Raw genomic sequence first — 23,442 nt, forward strand, 5'->3', positions numbered from 1 at the left:
CTAAGGGGTTAAGCCTTGCAGATAGCACAGGTAGGCCTACGTCTGTAAAATGTCCACTAAAGATCTGTTAATCTGTAAACCATCTGCTGTGTAAAAACATCTGATAAACATCTTAGAAAAAGCAGTTTTACATACATTCTAAATCTTAACACATCTTAAAGACATCTAACAGGAAATGTCCTGGAGACCTATTGCAGATGACCAAACACTCTAAAAAAATACATCTTGCAGATGTAAAAGCAGACATCAAATAAGCGTCTCCGAGATGTACATGTGCGATGTTGTCTCAGGTTCCAGGTCTTGAAGAATTTTTGAAAGTGTTTTATATATATATATATATATATATATATATATATATATATATAATTTTTTTTTTTTTTTTTAAGTTGCCACTGATCTAAAAAGACTTCTCACGTCTATTGCCGTTAAAACATTAATAACTCCACAATTATCTATTTTACACAAACATAACAAACTTCATGCTGACTGGTTGGTGCACTTGATATACCATCAATAAAACCAACGACACTTCAAAAAACAAATCGACTATTCTGTAATTAAAATAGTTAAATACAGACATCGGCATGTTCTCATTTTCAGCAGAACGGCAGAAATTTGTAGTCGTGACTTTTATTTTGAAACTACTCCGGCTGTCATCGAAACTCCGCCCTTTGTTAAAGCGTTAGCAGCCAGGAAGTTCCTACTAAAAATACCCCGACGTCAGGCTAAAGAAAGGACCTGACTCCGGGCGGACAGATTTATAGGATTTCATGTATACGTCAAGGTGCCTTCGGAAACATGTCGGGACAGAGGGTAAACAACTTGTGTTCATCGCATAAACTCCCGCTGTTGGTTTTATCTCTGCTTGTTGTTTATATCAGCTCCATCAACTCAGCTCCTCTCGGCGAGCAGGAGGCAGAGACTTACAACAAATACTACAATTACACCGAACTTACTGACCTTCTTAAAAGTCTCGCCCAGAGATACGCAAACATCGCAAATCTGACCAGCATCGGCAAATCAGTGGAGAACAGGGAGCTTTGGGTAATGAGAGTCACCAAGGACCCCACTGTTGATGTAACGTTACCAGGAAAACCCAAATTCAAGTACGTGGGCAACATGCACGGAGACGAGACCGTGTCCCGACAGGTCCTGATCTACCTACTGGAGTATCTGCTGGAGAACTACGGAGAAGATCAGCGGGTCACAGAGCTGCTCAACACCACCGATATTTATATCATGCCGAGCATGAACCCTGATGGATTTGAGAAGTCTATTGAGGGGGATTGTACGGGCACAGATGAGGGTCGGTATAATGCTAAAAACATCGACCTCAATAGAAGTTTCCCAGACCAGTTTGAAGAGGTACACGTGAAAGCAGAAGACATCCCTGAAGGCGCTGCTGTCATGAAGTGGATCCTGGAGAACAAGTAAGACCATTCGCAAACCGAACCCAACTTTCTGACAGAAGAACTGCAAGAAAATCCAATTTAAAGACCATCTTAAACCAATAAAAAAAAAAATCTGCACTTTCCCAAAACACAGCTACCATCTTAAGATATATTTCCCAACCTGTTGGGTGTTCCTAGCCTAGGGTGTTCCAGGAATCAGGAATGTTGCCTGTAAAATCTAGCTAATTATAAAAACTTTCATGAATGTACGTTTTTCCAATTCAGCTCAGCTCTACAATATTTCACTTTTCTGAATCATAGTAATGGTAACACTTTACAATACATGAACATTACACATGTTACAGTATTTAATAATATTACTTAATGTTAGTAAATGTCCATTATCAGTTCATGTTAGCTTGGGGCTAAGTGTTTTATTCATTGTCATTTTGTGTTAACTAATGTAGTTATCCAGTGTTAACAAATTAAACCTTATTGTAAAGTATTACCATAATAATAATAATAACAATAATAATAATAATTATTATTATTATTCAGAAAAATGAGATATTATAGAGCTGAATTAGAAAAAAAAAACAACTTTTTCTAGTTGTTTGTGATTACTGGATTAAGACTTTATAGAGATTACATTTACAATAATAATAATGATAATCTTTATGGAATCCAGCAATCACAAACAACTTATTAATGTATTTTATTTTTGTCTTTGTTTTTACGAGCAATTTCTATAAATATACTTTGTTCTAATTCAGCTCTACAAATTTTTTTTTCACTTTTTTGTAATATTTACAATAATTATTATTGTTATTATTAATCTTTGTATGTCTGTAATGTCTTAATCCAGTGTATGTGACGTAGATGTGAATTATAACTCATCTGATATTCTCTGATTGTATTTTCTAGATTCGTGCTCTCTGGGAATCTGCATGGTGGGACAGTGGTGGCCAGTTATCCTTATGATGATTCTGCAGGCCATGAGGCAGAGGGCACCTATAGCAGATCGCCCGATGATGCTATCTTCAGTTACTTGGCCCGGGTTTACGCAGAGAATAACCCTGTTATGAAAACTGGTCAGCCGAACTGTGACGGAAACTTAAGTGAGACCTTCAAGGATGGCATCACAAATGGAGCAAAGTGGTATGATGTGACAGGTATGTTAGCAACACTTATTCCCTAGCCATGCTTTAATTCACCCTTTTCCTTGTTCTCTTTATCTGAATTTCACCCACTGAGATAATAGCTTCATGAGTAATTAACTTCACTTCAGTGAATGTATTACTTATTTTCTGTTTCTTGTTCCTCAGAGAACATAAGTAAGTAGGGAGGGGGGGGGGGTAATTTCTTGTAGTCTGTGTTAAGTTCAGTGGAACAGTCTTTATTTGGCTCCACCCACATCCTTCTTTACTCAAAACATTCCGTTGCATATTTCCTATTGGGAAGTATGATAATGAGTTGGTAAACAAACACCATTTGGTCACATATTTCAAATGTTGACATAGTAATAGTAGCTGCATTAAAATTGAGGAATGCTGGAGACGATATTTCTTTGTTTTTTTGGGGGGGAATATTTATAATGTTCTCAAACAGCACTTGTAAGAAACACAATAGTATAGCAAGTAATCCAAAACCTGGACTGTAAGTGTACTGTTGTGGTGTTCTCTGATTACTTTCCTTACAAGTCTGTACAGTCCGGTTTCTCAACCATCACTGTCAAACAGAAGAAATCTGATCCACAATGTTCCTTGAAGCTTGCAGGTCACAGATCCATGATGTACCTTAAGACTTGCTCAACCAGTCTAATGGTGATTAAATCACACCTCTTGCATTTGGATGTTATTCCCTCAGTTTTTATAAAGCGGTGGCAGTTTGTTTGGTGCTGTTTACGAAGGGAGTACCTCCTGTGTGAACCCCTAATCTCTCCCGAATGTCTGGACCATTAAATGTCTGGTGACCATTAAAACCACCTGAAAGTACAACATAACAGATCCCAAAATTAAATATGACACCCTTTTTGACATTAAATTTCATACATTGCATAATTCCTATACAAATGTCACCTGATCTTTAGTTGTTTGTTGTAAGATGCGTGTTGTTGACCTTATAACGTTTTATTGGTGCATTTGACAGGGAGGTTAAGTCATAAGGTGATAATAAGACCAGTGTTATTTTAGTATCATGTGTAGTATTTATTAATATTTTGAATTAGGTTTTATATTTTTCATTTAAATTTTAGTTTAAGTTATAGTAATTTTATGTGCTTTTGTCATTTTTCTTATTTTATATATTTCTATTTAGCTTTAATTTATTTTCGTTTTCGTTTTAGTAATTCATCTTTAACCTATTTTGTTTCAGTTTGTTTTCAAGGCAACATTGCATTTTTTTAAATAAATAAAAAAGCTTTTTCACGTTTAAGTTTTTCCATCCAATATTTATATTTTATTTTATTTCAGCTTTATTTCAATAAAAGAAAACTTTTTAAAAATCGTATTACTTAATAACATCACTGCATAAGTTATGTGAGTGTAGTATGCCTCAAATTGGTTTTCCTCATAAAGTTTTTTTTATTTGAGTGTATATATTTATTTAGTTTTGTCTTTTTGTTTTCTCTTTGCTTAGAAACTGGTATTCTACCATAGAAACCAGTATCAAAGTCTGTTCAATGACCTGAATCCTGTTTCTGAGATTGTACCCAACACAGTTTGAAGATCTGCAGACCACCAGCTGCGTTTTTAAAGTTAATATTCAATCATTTTATGACAAACTCCAGCTATATTTAGGCAGTCATTCCTTTGTTCTTCTCAGGGTCCTATGTTCCTCAGATTTAAATTGCAATTAATGAACACATGACAAATGGTCTTATGTTCTTAGGGTTAGGGCAACATAAACATAAGGTTAGCCCTAGGTACATAAGATGCTTTGACCATAGGACCCAGGCAACATTAATACGCTGTCTACACTCTGTTTTGGCAGCCCAGAGTGAAGTATAGTTTAATAAGAAAGCTGAACCTATTCTTTTCTTGGTTGTATTAAAGGGGTGGTTGATTATGACTTCACTTTTCTAACTTTAGTTAGTGTGTAATGTTGCTGTTTGAGCATAAACAACCTCTGCAAAGTTATGACGCTCAAAGTTCAAAGCAAAGGGAGATATTTTGTTTTAAAGAAATTGCTTTTTAAGAACTACAACAAACGGCTGGTAGGGACTACACGACATTCCTCCCGGGTTAGTGACACCACTGACCCTCAAATTTAAATAAACCCCGCCCCCGGAACACGATTTATAGATTATCAAGACAGAATATGCTAATAAATAACTAGAAGATAACTACACATACGCTACATAAATTCATCAACTATCCATTCAGAAATGTTGTATACATGTTGTCACTTCTTCTTGAGTCTCTCCATTTGTCTGACTCCAGTTTGAACATAAAAGGCTAAAAGTTTTTGAAATTTTCAGTGCATGTCTGTGTGAGGTAAAAGGACACAAGCTGTTGAAGCTCCGCCCTCTGTGCCGGGAGCAGCAGCTCATTTGCATTTAAAGGGACGGACACAAAAACGGTGCATTTTTGCTCACCCTCAAAAAGTGACAATTTTAACATGCTATATAAAAATATCTGTGGGGAATTTTGAGCAAAAACTTCACATACACACTCTGGGGACATCAGAGATTTATTTTACATCTTGTGAAAAGGGCATTATACCACCCCTTTAACAAATAATCATGTGCTAAAACAGGATCTCTCTTCTGTGACTAATCAGGATGACCTCATATATGTTTGTTTTCTGTCTAACTGTTGAAGTCAGAATAACTGTTAATAAGGATGTATGCTGTCAAATAGAGTAACTGGGCTTCTGCCACCTTTAAAACATGCTAGACTGGTAGCATACAGTGTTACATATTATAGAAAGACAGAAAACATGGGGCAGAGACATTTGACCTCACATACCTATAATTACAAGAGTCATTTGACTTGTTAGGTAATGTTAGGCTTGCTCTAGACTGCGTGAATTAGCCGGAATAACTTAAATACAGTTTCAGTTGTTGTTATCTTCGTGAAAGATTAGTGTTGCGAGGAATTTTTGGTCTGTCCTCTGAATTTGCTCGACTGGAGATAGCTGCCCAGGGCATTGCCATGATTGGCAAGTGGACTGTCTTTTTACTTTGAAATTACATTGCATGAACTCGGCTTTATCTCTTACTATTGCATTTGTATTGACCGTCTGAGAAAGTCAATTCTGCAAAGAGCAGAAGTCCACGTCTTTCACAATCAAGACCTTTTTAGCTGTTAAAAAACACATGCAGATATATCTGCGTCGTGCTTATTGCAATCTCGAGTTGCCGTTAGTTTGTCCTGTTCAGCTGATTTTGAGGAACTTTGATCCACAGCGACAGTGCTTTAATGTTGTATGTTTTATCCCTGGGAATTAAACCCATAACCTCGCTGTTGCCAGTGCCATGGTACCGTTTAAAGTACATGAATCTACCACATTAAATTGATCAAAAGTGACAGTAAAGACATTCATAATGTTACAGAATAATTATATTTAAATATATGCTGTCCTTTTGAACTTTCTATTAATCAAAGAATCCTGAAATAAGTATCACGGTTTCCACAAAAATATTAAGCAGCCCAACTGTTTTCAACATTGAATAGTAGGAATTTTTCTCTTGAGCAAATCAGCATATTCAAATGATTTCTGAAGAATCAAGTAACACTGAAGAATGAGTAATGATGCTTAAAATTCAGCTTTGCCATCACAGGGATAAGTTACACTTCACAATATATTAAAATAGAAAACAGACTTTCAAAAACATGTAAAAAATCAGCATTGGTTTGGTTTCTGAAGGAGTCGTCAAACGTTAGATGACAGTGTGTTCTACCTTAGACCAATATAACCTATATGTGTTCTAACCCATATCTGTCAGCTCTTTATTCTCTGAAATCAATCTTAAAATGGGTTAGAGCTTGTTTTTTTTGTTTTTTTCAAGGATATAAAAGTAGGTTGGTATACATGAATGATTTCCTTTCACATATATTACATGCTCCTAACATTAGCAACTGGCCAAACATTCTTGACATTACACCTTTTGAAAGACTCTTTGTATTGAGATGTTCCTCGTGTTTGCAGAAGCCTACAGTTTAAGCGTTGACAATCCCACTATGTCAATTCATCCCATGCCTTTGGTACACAATTTGTCCTTACTTTTCATTAGGGGGTATGCAGGATTACAATTACCTGAAGGGGAACTGTTTTGAAATCACTATGGAGCTCAGCTGCTGCAAGTACCCACCCTCATCTCAACTCAAAACAGAATGGGACAACAATCGGGAGGCCCTGCTGGCCTACATGGAGAAGGTAGGAGATACTTGATGTGTTAACAATGACAATGAGCCCTACAAGAATGTCAGTGTGGCTTCGTTTTCAGAGTTTCTACCTTGTTGTGTATGTGTTCAGATTCATATTGGAGTGCGTGGCTTTGTGAGAGCAGCCAAGAATGAAGCCCCTCTCGCAGATGCTGTGATAATGGTTGCAGGCATCAACCACAATGTGAGCACTGCACGCTTTGGTGACTACTATCGCCTGCTGCTGCCCGGCACCTACACCATCACAGCTGTAGCCCCGGGGTAAGTATGGAATATGATGGAGTGCATATTTATGAGGAAAACTGTATATAAACGCATTCAATATTCTGAGGAAAATCCCTTAATCAGTGGTCTTCGTACATCTGATGGCTAGGGCTGGGTACATTTTTTTGAATTTCTGTTCTATTCTAGCATCTACATCCCAATATTGATATCTTAAAAAAAAGATATTGTACTCTGTGCCATTGTTCAGTTGCTGTGTGAAAATGTACAGCGTTGCCTGTCCTGCAGATATCACTGCTTTCTGCTGAACTGCATAGTTTGGGCCCTGTTGTTAATTTATAAAATTAATATTAAAAATGTTAATAGTTGCAGTGTAGTCTAATTCAAAAAATGACTTGTATGAACCAGTTCTTTTTAGTAAATCAAAAACATACAACATGACCAATGTAGTCAGATTCACACGCAAGTGACTCTTATGAGCTCATTCTTTTTAGTGAATCAAAAGCAATCAGTGTAGTCCGATTCACGAACAAATGACTCTAATGAACAAGTTTTTTTTAGTTAACCAAAGCACGACCAATAGACCTTAGTCAGGTTAGATAGCGAATTGAATTTAACACGAATGAAAACAAGGCTGTGAGGGATACATTTACAGTCACGCACAGTACAAAGGCCCTAGATCACACAAATTTCTAAACTGTTTTATGGAGTTTTTGTTTACTGAAAGTTTTTTCAGAAAGATGTTTCATCAGCTGGACAATTGGTTTGTTGTTAAACAACAGTACAATCCTTTGAACGCACTGTACTTCTGTCCCTCACAGCCTTGTTTTCATTCCTGTCCAAAATTAAATATGCTGGTCTATATAGTCAAAATTCACAGACAAATGACTCTTATGAGCTGGTTCTTTTTTTTTTTTTTTTTAGCAAATCAGAAACATTCATTGCAACCTGTGAAGCCAAAACAAATGTCCCTAGAAAGTCAGTACTTTTAATGAAACATTGCCTTGTATATTTTATAGTATTAGCAGAAAGAGAATTTCTTTCACATGTAAACAAAATGGACATTATAACGTACATGAAATATACCATAATCAATTGAGATAGAATTGAATCAGAATCAAATGGGAAAATCTGTATCAATACCCAGTCCTACTAATGGCTTTTATTTGCTATTTATTTCAACTAACAATATGCTCTGAGACTCCTTCACGTTTAAGTGTTCTTTCTATGTGTTTTATGTCGATCTTTGTGTTTATGTAGCTACATTCCCATGTCCGTGGCTGGGGTGGTGGTGAATGAGGGAAAAGCAACTGAGCTGAATATCACCCTCGTGGCTGAGACTGATGAGAATCCGACCACCCTATCAATCCCAGATTCCCCCTCTGACACCTCTGCGGACAGCGGCAGCACAGACAGCAGTAGCACCAGCAAAGCAGCAGCAGATGAAAAGCAGGGCTCCAGGGTTACGGTCCAGCCCCAGGACTTCCGCCATCATTACTACAACGACATGGAGCTGTTCCTGCAGAAATTCAGCTCTGAGTACAGCTCCATCACACGGCTGTATTCCATCGGCAAATCTGTGCAGGATCGTCTCCTGTGGGTCATGGAGATCTCCAACAATCCTGGTGTCCATGAGTTAGGTACTTCCCACCCATTTTTATTGACACACATCTTTAGAAGTCAACCCATTTCTAAAGTGAACTGACCCCGTCTTTCCTTACCAGGTGAACCAGAGTTTAAGTATATTGGTAACATGCACGGCAATGAGGTGGTTGGTCGGGAATTGCTCCTCAACCTCATCGAGTACCTGTGTCGCAACTATGGCACTGATCCTGAGGTCACCCAGCTCGTCAACTCCACGCGTATCCACATCATGCCTTCAATGAACCCAGATGGATACGAAATGTCCCAAGAGGGTAAGGTCTTGTCAACTCTGAGAAACCCCTATTGACGGAAATTTTCAGAATTTGAGAGAAAACGCTTCCCCGCCATTGACAAATTTTCGCTATCCGTGTTTTCACTGTTATACGGTAGGGAGCGCTATGACAAATCTTCTGAAAGAGTACAGAATCTTTGAATCAAAACACAGGCAAAAAAGAAGCAGAAACAAGTGATCTCATATGTAAGCAGATGCATATGTAAAATAATGCGATCATCAACATTAAACAGCGTATAAATTAAAACTGTCTAATGTTACTTAATGAAATGTCGACCTATAGGACTGTGAAGCATTAGGGGTGTTGATGGACTTGATCTTCTCCATCTATGTTTTGATCATCTTTCTGAATCCGATCTGGATGTAGTCTTTGACAAAAATGTGATTTTCTCAGGTTTTTGCTCAAAATGTTGCTTTTTTTTATTAAACTCACCCACATTCAGGTGATGATAAAAAATAATGTATTAAGCTTTTTTTGTTTAAAAGCAGAGGCTCTGTTCTTTTTTGATACACTGCATGTTCAGATATTCATATAACAAAATATTCTGGGGACCATGAAAAGTTTGTGAAAATGATCGAAAATGCTGGCAGTGGCTGGCCACTTAAAAAAAAAACACACACACACACACACACACTGGCGAGGAAAGAGTTAAATGCATCTGTCTTTTTTCATCATTCTATTTGTACCAATATAAAAAATGGTTAGTCTCAAACTGTTGAATAATAATAAAGAATAATAATAAATATATTATTAATATTATTATGTAATGAAAATAATAGTGTGTATTATTATTATTATTTTTTTTTGTTTTTTTTGTTTCTGTCTGTGTGGAAGCAACATAATAACAATGAGAACAGAATGGCAACATATTTTTAGTAATAATATTATTATTAATAAGTTATTATTATTATTAATACATTTTTTTTCTCTCTGTGTTGGAGCAGCATAGTAACTGCAGGAAGATGGAACCGTAACAAAAACGTTCTCTTTTGTGCAGGAGATATCGATGGCATCCAGGGACGCAACAACTCTAACAACTATGACCTGAACCGTAACTTTCCGGACCGGTTCAACCTCATCACAGATCCCAGACAGCCAGAGACCATTGCTGTTATGAACTGGGCAAAGAGCTACCCTTTTGTGTTGTCTGCCAACCTTCATGGAGGTAGGTCCTAATTTATAATAGTTCTGTTTGATTGGAAGCATGCTAAACACAGACGGATAACCTCGAGATAAATCTCTATCAGGCTCTCTGGTGGTGAACTATCCATTTGACGATAATCTAGAAGATGTTGTCGGATACAGCAAGTCCTCAGATGATGCCGTGTTCAGGATGTTGGCTCTCGCTTACTCTCAGGTGAATATCTGGCTTTCTTTTTCTGTAAAATCAACAATCAAATGACGTCGTTAAGAATATTTAATCATTAAAAGTTCAATCAATGGCCAGTAAAACATTCTATTTTTTTTTTTTTCAGGAAAACGCTCAAATGCATGACGGTCAGCCCTGTAAGGAGCTGCATCCGTACATAGAATTCTTTCAAGATGGCATCACCAATGGCGCTGCATGGTACAATGTCCACGGTGAGCACTAGATTGTGGGGGTGGGGGGGGGGGGTAATTAATACTAATAATTAATACTAGTAATTAATAACTAGAAAAGGAAAGTTCAAGACAAAACTTTGAATGTTGACATACTGACAGACAGACACTTGACAAATGGACAGATGGCCTTTTGTTAATATTGACATCCTAAAATAATATCCAGAAAAAAGTTGTATAAAATTAAAAAGTGCTTTAATAAGAAGTAAATATAAACTATGTGCTTTTTCCTCAGGAGGGATGCAGGATTGGAACTACGTCAACACTAACTGCTTTGAGGTGACCATTGAACTGGGCTGTTACAAATACCCACCAGCAATAGACCTGCCAAAATACTGGGAACAAAACCGCAAATCACTTCTGCAGTTCATCCATCAGGTCAAACAGTCTGGCTGTTTCTTTCTCATATTTTCTTTTCCATCTCTATTCTGCCAATTTTTATAAAATTATTTGTTGGATGTTCAGGTCCACCGTGGGATAAAAGGAATGGTGATCGACAGCAAAGATGGATCTGGCATCCCCAATGCGACCATCACTGTGGACCAGATCAATCACTCCATCACATCCAACATCGCAGGAGACTACTGGCGCTTACTCGTCCCAGGAAAATACCTTCTGAATGTCTCTGCCCAAGGGTACTTTCATGAATTTTCTGCACTAACTGTGGCACCAAACTAAAAGATAGCAATTTTTTCCAAACATATGGAAGCTTACAGGTTGTGATCTGCTTTTGTTTAGTTATAAACATATAAACAACAAAAATATTTGTAACTATAATACGGTAACTATATATTGACTTATTAAGCCACTTTTTGTAATGTATATTAAAAATTGTACTTATCTGCAACAATAATGTAATAGCTTTGAATTATTTTAATATGTGGAGACTTTCTCAGCAAATGTTGATATGCAATTATTTACAATTAGTTTAGATAAATAATCATTGTATTTATATATGTGTTCACTTATTAATTTATTTCAATTGCTCTTTAACAGCCCTAAAGAGTTATTTAGCATCATGGGTATTTATTTAATATTTTTCTTTTTGCATAAAGGCCGATTCACAGTGCACAGACAAATGCCAACAAACACCAACAAACAATATGAAAAATAACTGTCATGTTCACACTGCCCCAACAGACACCGACAAACTCTGATTGAACATGTTCAGTCGGGTGAAAAATACCCCAGACAGACGCCAACAGGGGTAACACACTGATCCGTCAAAACCCAACAAACGTGTTTGTTGGCGTTTGTCTGTGCGTTGTGAATTGGCATTAAGACTGTAAATTACTGACATTCTCTCTCTCCATCTTTTTAGCTACTCCTCAGTCAGCACCTATGTCAGCGTGCCTAAGGAAGGAGTGGAGATTGTTAATTTCACATTGACCCGGATTCACAGTTACACAACTGGACAGAACACAGAAGGCTCAACCCTAATTCTGGATCCCAGTGTGAAGGAGTTCCAGAGCCTCATCAAGCAGCTGTCAGGAGAATCCGGTCTAGACAAGCTGATCAAGGACACTCCCACCCAGAGCAGCTTCCGTTATCGACGGTACAGCGAAGTTTCCGAGTTCCTACGCGGCCTCACCCTGAACTTCCCGGAGATTACCTCACTCCATAGGTACAGCTCTCTTATGCATCTCACAGACATTTGGCACGTTGGATTCAGTGTTTACAAACTCCGTGATCATGAGGGACCTTAAACACAGAAGTTCTCTGGAGAGCTGTTATTCACACGTGTGCCATTCCTTTCCCTCAGAGAACACCTGTTAAATTGAACAAAAGCATGAGTCAGTTTATCTGATCTCTGCAGACATGCCTGAACCGAATCCTGTGTGTTTCTGTGACCATAAACCCCGAAGGGCGATTCTTTGGGAATGAGAGAGATTAATGTCTCTGCATTCAGTACACAATGAAGTTACTGTGTGAACTTTAGCTTAGTCCCAGAAGTCATTTTTGAAAATTATAGTTTGTGCTGAACCAAGTTTAAGGTCACAAAGTTAAAATAAATGACCAGAGAAGAGGTAAGTAGAATACCGTTCAAAAGTTTGGGGTCAGTAATTTTTATTTCTTTTTTTGTTTTTGTGAAAGAGATTAATACTTTTATTTAGCAACGATGCATTTAATAGATAAAAAGTGACAGTAAAAACTTTCATGTTGTTACAAAAACATTATCAAATAAATAATATATATATATATATAATTATTTATATTTCAAATAAATGCTGTACTTTTGAACTTTCATCTAAAAATCTACATTTCATGGTTTTCATAACAATAGTTAGCAGCACAACTGTCAAAATTAATAAGAAATGTTTCTTAAAGGTATAGCGGAGGATTTTCCCGAATTTTAGAAAAGAACCGCCCTCTCCACTTTTTGAAAAAATGCACATGCGTAACACTCTACCTGCTCCCGAGAGGGAACGCCTATTAAACGTGTGCACGAGAGAGCATGCACGAGCTAATCATAGCTTACATTAACTTTTACTAGCAGTGATTTCAAATGGATTTCTCCAAATAGCATGCCAAACTTTACCTGTCAAGTAGAAACTTCGCGACTGAGGCATCAGTGGGAAGCCCAACCTGTGTTTTGAGCGCACGCCATCGTGTGAATCGTGTGCATGAGCACGTACGACGGCCTTACGTAAAACATATCACCAGAATGATTGACACTTAGGAGGACCAATAGTCTTGATGATCCACCCAGAAAAAGAAAATCCTCCGCTATACCTTTAAGCACCAAATCAGCATATTAGAATGATTTCTGAAGGATCGTGTGACACTGAAGACTGGAGTAATGATGCTGAAAATTCAGCTTAGTGTCACATGAATAAAAAACATTTTATATTAAAACAGAAAACAGTTATTTTAAGTTAATAAGTTATTTTATATCTTATTTTATTTCACAATATTACAGTTTTTACTGTATTACACATACATTATACATTATAAAATCTTACCAACCCCATACTTTTGAATGGTACTGTAGGTCCAGTGGTAATTTCAGCATTTGGTTTGTAACAGTTTGTGTCAGTTTATAATAGTTTATAATGGATTAAAATATGTAACTGAAGTAAAACATTTAGTTAAGTCAAACAATTGCAGTGATGTGATAAATATTTCCCCCCCTATGAAGTCTTGGTCAGAGTGTGGAGTTCAGAACTATCTGGGCTCTGGAGATCTCCAACAACCCTAAAGTCCAAGAACCATCAAAGCCCAAGATCCGGTTTGTGGCAGGTATCCATGGTAATGCTCCAGTGGGCACAGAGCTGCTTCTGGAGTTTGCTGCCAGTCTCTGTATTAACTACGGAAAGAACGCAGCCATCACCAAGGTGAGTTGCTTTTCTTGTGCAAAAGTGATGCCCTTGATGGTCACAGTATGATCAGAGGATCCTCCTAACCAGGGGTGCGTTTCCCAAAGCCAACTATAGTCGCAAGTTCCATCGCTACCAACGCAATTCAACGGAACTTGCGTCCATAGTTGGCTAAGGATACTTTTTGGAAACGCACCCCAAGATGAAGGAAGCAGTTTAAAAGATTGCCTCAGTTCCACTGGGCATATTTAAACAGTTTAAGCAATAAGAAATGCTTTGGGTTAAATACAAGTTAAACTATCTATAAAAAAAATACCCTATAAAGGCCTCTAAATTATCAATATGATCAAAACTCTGCTGAAAAACCTGTTGTACACAATCTGCTACATGCCTTCTATCGTCTGATTGGTCCTTCATACTTTTTAGCAAGTAAAAGGCCTTTTAGTATAATTGTAAAAGCATCCTGTAAAGTGTAAGAATATCTTGTATTTCATTTCATTATATGTTCTGACACCCACAATTAAAGACTTCAGAGCTCTGATCATAAAACCAAGCATTTAAATATCATCTTACTAAGACATATTATTGGGAGGTATAGAGTGACAAGTCTACTGTTATAAAGATCTCATTAATTTACATCACAAGCTATCAGAACTTCATCTTACTTTTTGGAAATATAGACTATATTTTTGCTGAATATAATTGAGCTGCCCCCCCCCCCCTCCTTCTTGAGTATGATCTCCATATTCTGTTATATCATACTATATGAGCCATAAAAGCCTGATGTATCACTTATGATACCAAAAAAAACACATATACCATGCTTATCCTATAGACGTCTATTGTAAGTCTCATTTTAAGTAGATTTCACCCCAAGTACAAGTCAAATTCATTTTCTGTGCTTATCGACAGCATTGGTGTTATTGATTACCACAGAAAATTACTGCAAAAGCTTACCTTATTTATCAAGGAAATCATTCCAAGCCAAGTCAATTTTATTGAAACCAAACAGAATAATCCTTTAAATGTAAGTACACGAAGGTTAATCTGTACCTCACATGCCCCCTCTGTCTTTAGCTCATAAATGAGACCAGAATTGTTATCCTGCCCAGCATCAACCCAGATGGACGTGAGCTGGCGAAAGAGAAAAACTGCACCTCCACTGTTGGCATGACCAATGTTCACGGCAAGGACCTTGACAGTGACTTCTTCGGTGGGATGGCATTCAAATTATACCTTACATTTCAATAATGTGTGTGTCAATGACAACGGTCCACTGCTTAGTCTACAAGACGGCTGACTGTTTGTGTGTCCTTCTGTAGGGAATGCTTCTCAGCGTGCTGCAGATCCTCAGCCAGAGACGCGCGCTGTTATGGATCTGATTCAGGAAAGGGGCTTCTCTCTCTCTGTGGCTCTGGATGGAGGCTCTGTTTTGGTCACCTACCCATATGACAAACCAGTGCAATCTGGTATGTTTTGACTCATCCTCTGCTTTATGAAATTACACATTTATTGCATCTGTGTTCTGATTCGTTTATTTCTTTGTTTTTTTTCCCCCCTTCCTTCTTAATTACAGTTGAAAATGATGATACGCTGAGATATTTGGCTACTGTGTATGCAAAAAACCATCCTACAATGCACTTGGGCAATACTGGATGTCCAAACAGCAGCCAACGTATGCTGATTTCCTTTCATACTTCAAGATTTTAAAATAACGGTTTATCTCTTTAGTAACAAGAAAATGCTCAGCATGCTCAGTGAGCAATTTCAGAGCCTCTGCTCTGTTAAATTTCTAGGTAGATGAACCATTTTTAGGTTGATGTTATAAATTATTTCTGTCTTTCTCCCTGTCTCCCCCAGTGGGCAACATTCCTGATGGTGTCCTTCGAGCAGCAGTGTGGCACAGTCACATGGGAAGCATGAAGGTAGTTTACAAACTGAACGCATTAATACCGCTTATCAACTGGTTTTGCTTCAGAACCTAGCAATGTACTAAAACGTATTACTAAAAATATATTTATATTATTATAAACACTTTTAACAAAATGCAATTATTAACAATTATTAATATGAAATGTCAGCAGCCAATAATTCACCACATAAAACCTGTGGTCTTCACAAACCATATTCGTCCTAGTTGCAAATTAATCTGTTTATTGTATTCTGGATTTTCTCTTACTTTGCGTAGACTACCATTCAAAACGTTGGGGTTGGTAAGATGTTTTTAAAAGTAGTATTGATCAAAATACAGTAAAAACTGTAATATAGTGAAATATTGCTGCCATTCTAAATAAATGTTTTCTATTTCAAAATATTTTGATATGTAATTTAGTTCTGTGTTGGCAAATCAGTCATTACTCCAGTCTTCAGTGTTACATGATCCTTCAGAAATCATTCTTATTATGCTGATTTGGTGCTTAAGAAACATTTTTTATTATGCAGTTGTGCAGTTAAATTTTTTGTGTGGAAATCATGACATTTTTTTTTTAGGATTCTTTGATGAATATAAAGTTCAAAAGAACAGCATTTATTTGAACATTTTAATCTTTTGTTACATTATAAATGTATTTACTGTATTTTGCAAAAATGCATTTTATTAAATAAAATCTTACTGACCGCAAGCTTTTGAATGGTAGACAGGTTAAATTCTAAACAAAACTAAACTGTGTTAGTATCCGTCTAATATGGCTAGCTTATACCAAGCAAGCACACCATAAAGTTTGATTTGACACAGATTTGAATGTCAAGAACAAAATACACTCACCTAAAGGATTATTAGGAACACTTGTTCAATTTCTCATTAATGCAATTATCTAATCAACCAATCACATGGCAGTTGCTTCAATGCATTTAGGGGTGTGGTCCTGGTCAAGACAATCTCCTGAACTCCAAACTGAATGTCAGAATGGGAAAGAAATGTGATTTAAGCAATTTTGAGCTTGGCATGGTTGTTGGTGCCAGACGGGCCGGTCTGAGTATTTCACAATCACGCACAACCATTTCTAGGGTTTACAAAGAATGGTGTGAAAAGGGAAAAACATCCAGTATGCGGCAGTCCTGTGGGCGAAAATGCCTTGTTGATGCTAGAGGTCAGAGGAGAATGGGCCGACTGATTCAAGCTGATAGAAGAGCAACTTTGACTGAAATAACCACTCGTTACAACCGAGGTATGCAGCAAAGCATTTGTGAAGCCACAACACGCACAACCTTGAGGCGGATGGGCTACAACAGCAGAAGACCCCACCGGGTACCACTCATCTCCACTACAAATAGGAAAAAGAGGCTACAATTTGCACGAGCTCACCAAAATTGGACAGTTAAAGACTGGAAAAATGTTGCCTGGTCTGATGAGTCTCGATTTCTGTTGAGACATTCAGATGGTAGAGTCAGAATTTGGCGTAAACAGAATGAGAACATGGATCCATCATGCCTTGTTACCACTGTGCAGGCTGGTGGTGGTGGTGTAATGGTGTGGGGGATGTTTTCTTGGCACACTTTAGGCCCCTTAGTGCCAATTGGGCATCGTTTAAATGCCACGGCCTACCTGAGCATTGTTTCTGACCATGTCCATCCCTTTATGACCACCATGTACCCATCCTCTGATGGCTACTTCCAGCAGGATAATGCACCATGTCACAAAGCTCGAATCATTTCAAATTGGTTTCTTGAACATGACAATGAGTTCACTGTACTAAAATGGCCCCCACAGTCACCAGATCTCAACCCAATAGAGCATCTTTGGGATGTGGTGGAACGGGAGCTTCGTGCCCTGGATGTGCATCCCACAAATCTCCATCAACTGCAAGATGCTATCCTATCAATATGGGCCAACATTTCTAAAGAATGCTTTCAGCACCTTGTTGAATCAATGCCACGTAGAATTAAGGCAGTTCTGAAGGCGAAAGGGGGTCAAACACAGTATTAGTATGGTGTTCCTAATAATCCTTTAGGTGAGTGTATACGGGAAGCGTTTTGCTATTCTAAATTAATGTTTTGCATTTAGCCTTGCTTTTTTTCACTGCTCTCTGCAATCCAATCAGAACGGACCAGAACCCCATTTTTGGGTCATTACTAACATACAGTAATTTTTAAAATTTCCCTGACTCTCCGATTACTTTCTTTCCATGCTGTAGGACTTCAGTGTGGACTTTGGGCACTGTCCTGAGATGACGGTCTACACCAGCTGCTGCCTGTTCCCACCAGCTGAAATGCTGCCCACGCTTTGGGCCGAGAACAGGAAGTCTCTTCTGAGCATGCTGGTTGAGGTCAGTCTGTTGTTGTACTCTCTGCCTCTCTGTTCATCGCCCTCCGCTGAATCTCAGCTAGTCCTTGCTGAAGCTGGTTCTTCTGTTCTAGGTACACAAAGGGGTTCGTGGAGTGGTCAAGGATAAGAACGGTAAGCCCATCGTGGGTGCTATAATAGTATTGAATGGTGGTGTCCGAGTCTTCACGGGTGAGGGAGGATATTTCCACGCCCTTCTGGCCCCTGGTTTACACAACATTGAAGCGGTGGCTGACGGCTACCAGCAGCAATCCCAGAAGGTGAGTGTTTATTTTTGCTGTGTTGGTTTGTTTTTTTGTTTTGTTTTTGTTTGTTTTGTGTGTGTGTGTGTGGGTTGTTGATTTATTTTGTTTGCCTTATGGTATTTTTGTTTTGTCTTTTTTTTTCCTTCTATTTTATGTATATTTATTATACAGAATATTTAGTTTAAATTAACCAAACTCTATAATATACAATGCAGTATAATAATGGAGATAATTGAATTGTCTAATAATATACCATACATTTTATTTTATTATTTTATATATATTTGTAATACAGAACATTTAGTTTAATTTAAATGTATAATAATATACAATTCAATGTAATGAAGAAGATGGTGTAATTAAAATTCATTTTTATTGTTTAATAATATACTATACGTTTTAAATGAGAAACGCTATCTATGCATACATTTTTTTCACTGTTCCTGTGGTCTTTTCAGGTGTCTGTGTCACCTTTTGAAGCAGCAAGTTCCATTATTATTGAATTTGACATGGAGAACGATATATTTGGCCTGCCAAGAGAATTAGTCGTGGCAAGTGCAGGTAGGCAGATCAAATCGCTCAAGGCATGAGGCCATTTTTTAAAAAAATACTTATTTAATATGCAAATTTTCAATGGCTGTCTTTTTTTTTTCTCAATCCCACAGCTGCCGCAATGACGGCCCTGGTCGTGACAGCCTGCATCATCTGGTGCGTCTGCTCAGCAAAGTCGAACAGACAAAAGGACGGATTCCATCGGCTACGGCAGCACCGGGACGACTATGATGATGAGATCCGCCTCATGTCTATGGGCTCCAAAAAGTCTCTCCTGAGCCACGAATTTCAAGATGAGAGCGAAAGTGACGAGGATACGCTATACACCAACAAACTTTAAGACCTTCTCATCCTCTAAATCTGTCCACTGCCTGCAGGGCCTGTAGAGGGCGCTCAACGGCCAACAGCATTATAGTCCAAACCATCTAAATCCCGAGAATCACTGTGGGATGCACTTTAATGCCCAGATGAAATCGTAGTGTATGCAACTGACCACTGCTCTCAACCAGCCTGCTTAGTTTTCCGGGTCTGTGTAATACTGGTCCTCCACCCTTTATAAAGGAAATCGAACAGCTAGAATCCATCTCAACAGGATTATGAAACACTGTGCCTTGTTAGAATTGAGATTGCATGGACGCTGCAGTTGTGAGGATGACAATTTTGTAGTGTAAATGGAATTTTGTTCCCCTTTTTTCTGTGGACCCGTGTCAAAGTCCGGAATCATTTGGTTTGAGAATCTGGTTCGCTCATTGGCTTCATTATAAATTTCTTATGATTAACAAACTGCTGTCATACAGCAAGTGAAATGGCCCAATTATTTTACATTATGGCGTTATTCATCCAATTAGTATGTGTAACAGATTTCAACAGCATTAAACGTCTCAGACTGTGAGGGTTTTGAACATACTAAATGTAGATATTTACATTTAATTTCTCTCTACCATTGCACGTTTGTCATAAAGGTGTCTCGTTCGTTACATAGCAGACAAACTCATACTCATGCTCATTTACTGCCTTCCCATTTCTCTTTTTTGATATTCTGGGGATATGGTGGAACTTTTAATAATAACTCCACTCGGACATGATAGTGTTTAGTCAGTGTGTCTGTATTATTTTGTCTTAATGTGCACTCTTGAAAATGTTGTCCCTATTTTGTTCATTTTTAAAAAAAATTAAAAAAAATATTTATTTTTGTTTTAAGATCCATCCATTGAATATATTTATTTTTTTCACCCACTCTCATGCATCCCAGAAAGATCAGAATAAGCAATGCCGTCATTACTTCATTTATGTAGTTGACATGTAAATGTTATTTACAATTCAGGAAACTAATGAAAAAGAATGAGGAGTGGTGTGGTTTGCTCGTGCTTTTAAAAGAAAAAAGCAACAAACACCCTATTAAAATTCAATGGAAGATTCAGGTTTTTATGTATAATTCATATCATTCTGTGCCAGATTGATCATTCATACAGGGCAAATGTTAATAAGTGGGAGAATTGTTTCTATGATTTAATTAGTTGCTGATCCCATTACCAACAAAATCTTAATTCAATTTGGCTTGATGTTGATTGTCATGCTTGAATGTAAATGTCTGGGTGTGTTTGACTTTGAACAAATATGTCTAACTTTTCTATGTTTGTGCTGATGTTTATTTTTCTTTCTTTTTTTATACAACAATGATTGTACATATCGAATTGTTGCCAACTATATTTAAATTACACAAGTGCAATTCCTTTCGAGAGTGAAAGAACTGCACAAATAAACCTGTTTACGCCCAGCAAACAGTACGTTGCGACGGCGTCGTCAGTGTTTCTAATGGTGAATGGTGTGTAATTAAATGAGATGTAAATAAAGATGAAACTTTGTTCTGAATATTTCATGTGCTTTTCTTTAATATGATCAGGTTTTAATGCAGTTATGCAGTATTTTTATGGTGCTGTAGTAGCTATGCAGTTTCCAACTATAAAAAAAAGAAGAACATGGAAACTCATATTTACTAGGCTATAAGATTATTTTGTCATCTAATCTCAAGTGTGCACAAACACAAAAGGAATTTGCTGTAGTTTCCAGGAGCTTATACATACATACATTACACAAGAGAATAGACAGAAAATGTAGGATTACATTTAAAGTAGGATTAAGAATGAAAAACAATATCAGAATCAGAAAGAGCTTTATTGCCAAGTGTGCTTGCACACACAAGGATTTTTTCTTGGTACTGAAGCTTCCAGTGCACATACACAAATACAAATACAACAAAAAACATAGTGATACAATTCTATATATATATAATGTATAATACTGTATAATAGTATTATATATTTTTATATATTAAATAAGGGAAATGGAATCAATTTAAACGTGTTTAATGCGCTTGTATTTTGAAGTGTATTTTCAAATGCTAAAGGAGAGCGCGCATCTTCTGCGATCCCCGCGGTGGCGCTGTGACGGCGGCGCGCAGCGCGGAGTGTGTTGAAATGCTCTTGCTCTAGTCTCCGCCTCTGCCAGCACCACCGCGGATGACGTGCAACAACAAAGATGGCAGGAGGAAACAGCAACTATTGGGAAGGTGAGGTGGCAAAGCGTCACAAATTCGCCTTGACCAAAAGCTTTATTGCGCTTTGTGACAGCTCGCGCGAATTAATGGTTCTGAAGAGTCTTTGGTAACGTTTTCATGGAAACGCAGCCAGGTTACCACACTAACTAACGTTATCGCCGTTAGCATTAGCTCGCTAGACCGCAGAAACGTCAGTGCTTTTGATTAGCCTGAAAACCTGAGGAATACAGCGAGACATCTTTCATTCCCTAAATCTAAACATTTGTCTGATGTCTTTCAGTTCATACAGACTTTCTGTACTTAATGTAGCACGAACTTATGTAATCTGTCAGAAAAGTTACAGAACTAGTTTGTATATGAAACTGAAACAAGCTTTTACATTAAAACTAAATAAACTAATAGGCTGTGTTTCAAAATCTAGTAAGCTGCCTTCCTAGACAGCACTTTTGGGCTTCATTTTCTCGTTTTGAATGTCTACCTGTGATACCTAAAACACATTACAGCAGTCAGACACTGTAGACAGTTAACAGACAATACATGTAAAAAAGGACCAGGTAGACTGATATGAATCTTTTGTCATATGTAAATATAAGTAACTACCAAATGACGTTCTCAGGGAAATGTTGTGTGCAATTATATTGCATTTTCTAATATTATTTTGTCATCTAGTGTAAACGTAAGGTAATGCAAGTGCATATTGATTGATGCGTGTTGTCATTGTATAGTCTTACACTTTATGAATATGAATGTATATTACCACTGACATCTTTCACTGAATGTCATAATCTTTACTTTTGTTGCACATTGACAGACCTGCGGAAGCAGGCGAGGCAGCTGGAGAACGAACTGGACCTGAAGCTGGTGTCTTTCAGCAAGCTGTGCACCAGTTACAGCAGCTCTCGGGACGGTCGTAGAGGGGACAGGTGGGACGTTGCTGTAGTAGCTCTTTCAAAGAATTGTGATGTTTTCTAGATATCAATATGAGGATGTTGGTGGTGCTAACATGCTTCTCTTCTCACTGTTTCCAGTAGTTCGGATACAACACCTCTGCTCTGTAACTCCACTCAGGACAGAATGTTTGAGACCATGTCAGTGGAGATTGAGCAGCTACTTGCGAAAGTAAGAACTATGTAATACCACGTGCTAGTATTAGGTGCTATACACATTGCAATTTACAGTTTCCTATCCTGATCCTCATGTACATTAAACTGCTGATTGACGACAATAATTTTTCGGTTGATACTGATATCGCTTAATGATAACATATAGCTATTCTTATTCTTTCCTGCGTTTAAAGCTAACAGGTGTGAATGACAAGATGGCTGAGTATACGAGCACACCGGGAGTAACGTCTCTGAACGCTGCTCTAATGCACACTCTCCAGAGGCACAGAGACATCCTACAGGTAGGTTTCTTATCGTTTATAATCTCCTCTCATTTTATGAAATAATCTCAGCGATTTATCAGTGACATTATTGTCCACAAACAGCTGCCTGTCCAACTATTATTATTATACACTACCATTTGAAAGTTTGGGGTCAGTAAGTTCTTTTAAAAACATTTTTTTAAAGAAATGAATTCTTTTATTCAGCAAGGATGCATTAAATTGATCAAAAGTGGCAGTAAATATGTATAATATTACAAAACATTTTCATTTAAAATAAATGCTGTTCTTTTGAACTTTCTATTCATCCTTTCTAAGAATCGTGAAAAAAAAAAAGTATCAAGGTTTCCACAAAAATATTTAGCAGCACAACTGATTTCAACGTTGGTAATATTGAGAAATATTTCTTGAGCACCAAATCGGCATATTAGATTTCTGAAGGGTCACGTGACACTGAAGACTGTAGTAATGATGCTAAAAATTCAGCTTTGCTATCAAATGAATAAAATACATAAAATATGTTAAACCTGTTATTTTAAGTTGTAATAATATTTCACAATATTGCTGTT

At 37.4% G+C, this 23,442-nt stretch overlaps 2 protein-coding genes across 3 annotated transcripts in view; both read left to right on the plus strand.

Annotated features, from left to right (window-relative positions):
• Window positions 1-666: 666 nt before the first annotated feature.
• On the plus strand, window positions 667-20,804 carry cpda (carboxypeptidase D, a). Its single transcript, XM_079886953.1, has 21 exons — window positions 667-1,430; window positions 2,316-2,563; window positions 6,628-6,770; window positions 6,870-7,039; window positions 8,261-8,640; window positions 8,725-8,916; window positions 9,935-10,102; window positions 10,185-10,294; window positions 10,413-10,518; window positions 10,772-10,914; window positions 11,002-11,171; window positions 11,858-12,160; window positions 13,676-13,871; window positions 14,931-15,066; window positions 15,176-15,322; window positions 15,430-15,528; window positions 15,714-15,778; window positions 17,987-18,118; window positions 18,210-18,395; window positions 18,839-18,941; window positions 19,046-20,804. The coding sequence occupies exons 1-21, from the start codon at window positions 799-801 to the stop codon at window positions 19,270-19,272; spliced, it is 4,056 nt and encodes a 1,351-aa protein (XP_079743079.1). The 5' UTR covers window positions 667-798; the 3' UTR covers window positions 19,273-20,804.
• Window positions 20,805-21,423: 619 nt separating this feature from the next.
• Window positions 21,424-23,442, plus strand: part of gosr1 (golgi SNAP receptor complex member 1) — a 34,587-nt gene continuing 32,568 nt past the window's right edge. For both annotated transcript variants that reach the window (XR_013822846.1, XM_079886964.1), the window contains exons 1-4: window positions 21,424-21,501; window positions 22,301-22,412; window positions 22,518-22,608; window positions 22,787-22,894. Coding sequence is in view for 1 of the 2 variants with exons in the window: in XM_079886964.1 (XP_079743090.1) it covers window positions 21,471-21,501; window positions 22,301-22,412; window positions 22,518-22,608; window positions 22,787-22,894 (342 nt within the window). In the remaining variant the exon portion in view is untranslated. The remainder of the gene's footprint in view (window positions 21,502-22,300; window positions 22,413-22,517; window positions 22,609-22,786; window positions 22,895-23,442) is intronic.

The sequence above is a fragment of the Squalius cephalus genome, assembly GCF_949319135.1.
Source record: "Squalius cephalus genome assembly, chromosome: 11".
NCBI lineage: Eukaryota > Metazoa > Chordata > Actinopteri > Cypriniformes > Leuciscidae > Squalius > Squalius cephalus.

Coding starts and splice junctions, on each gene's coding strand:
- cpda (XM_079886953.1), top strand. CDS start 799: ATGTCGGGACAGAGGGTAAACAACTTGTGTTCATCGCATAAACTCCCG. Junction 10,103..10,184: donor GTCTGCCAACCTTCATGGAG/GTAGGTCCTAAT, acceptor AATCTCTATCAG/GCTCTCTGGTGGTGAACTAT. Junction 18,942..19,045: donor ATTAGTCGTGGCAAGTGCAG/GTAGGCAGATCA, acceptor TCAATCCCACAG/CTGCCGCAATGACGGCCCTG.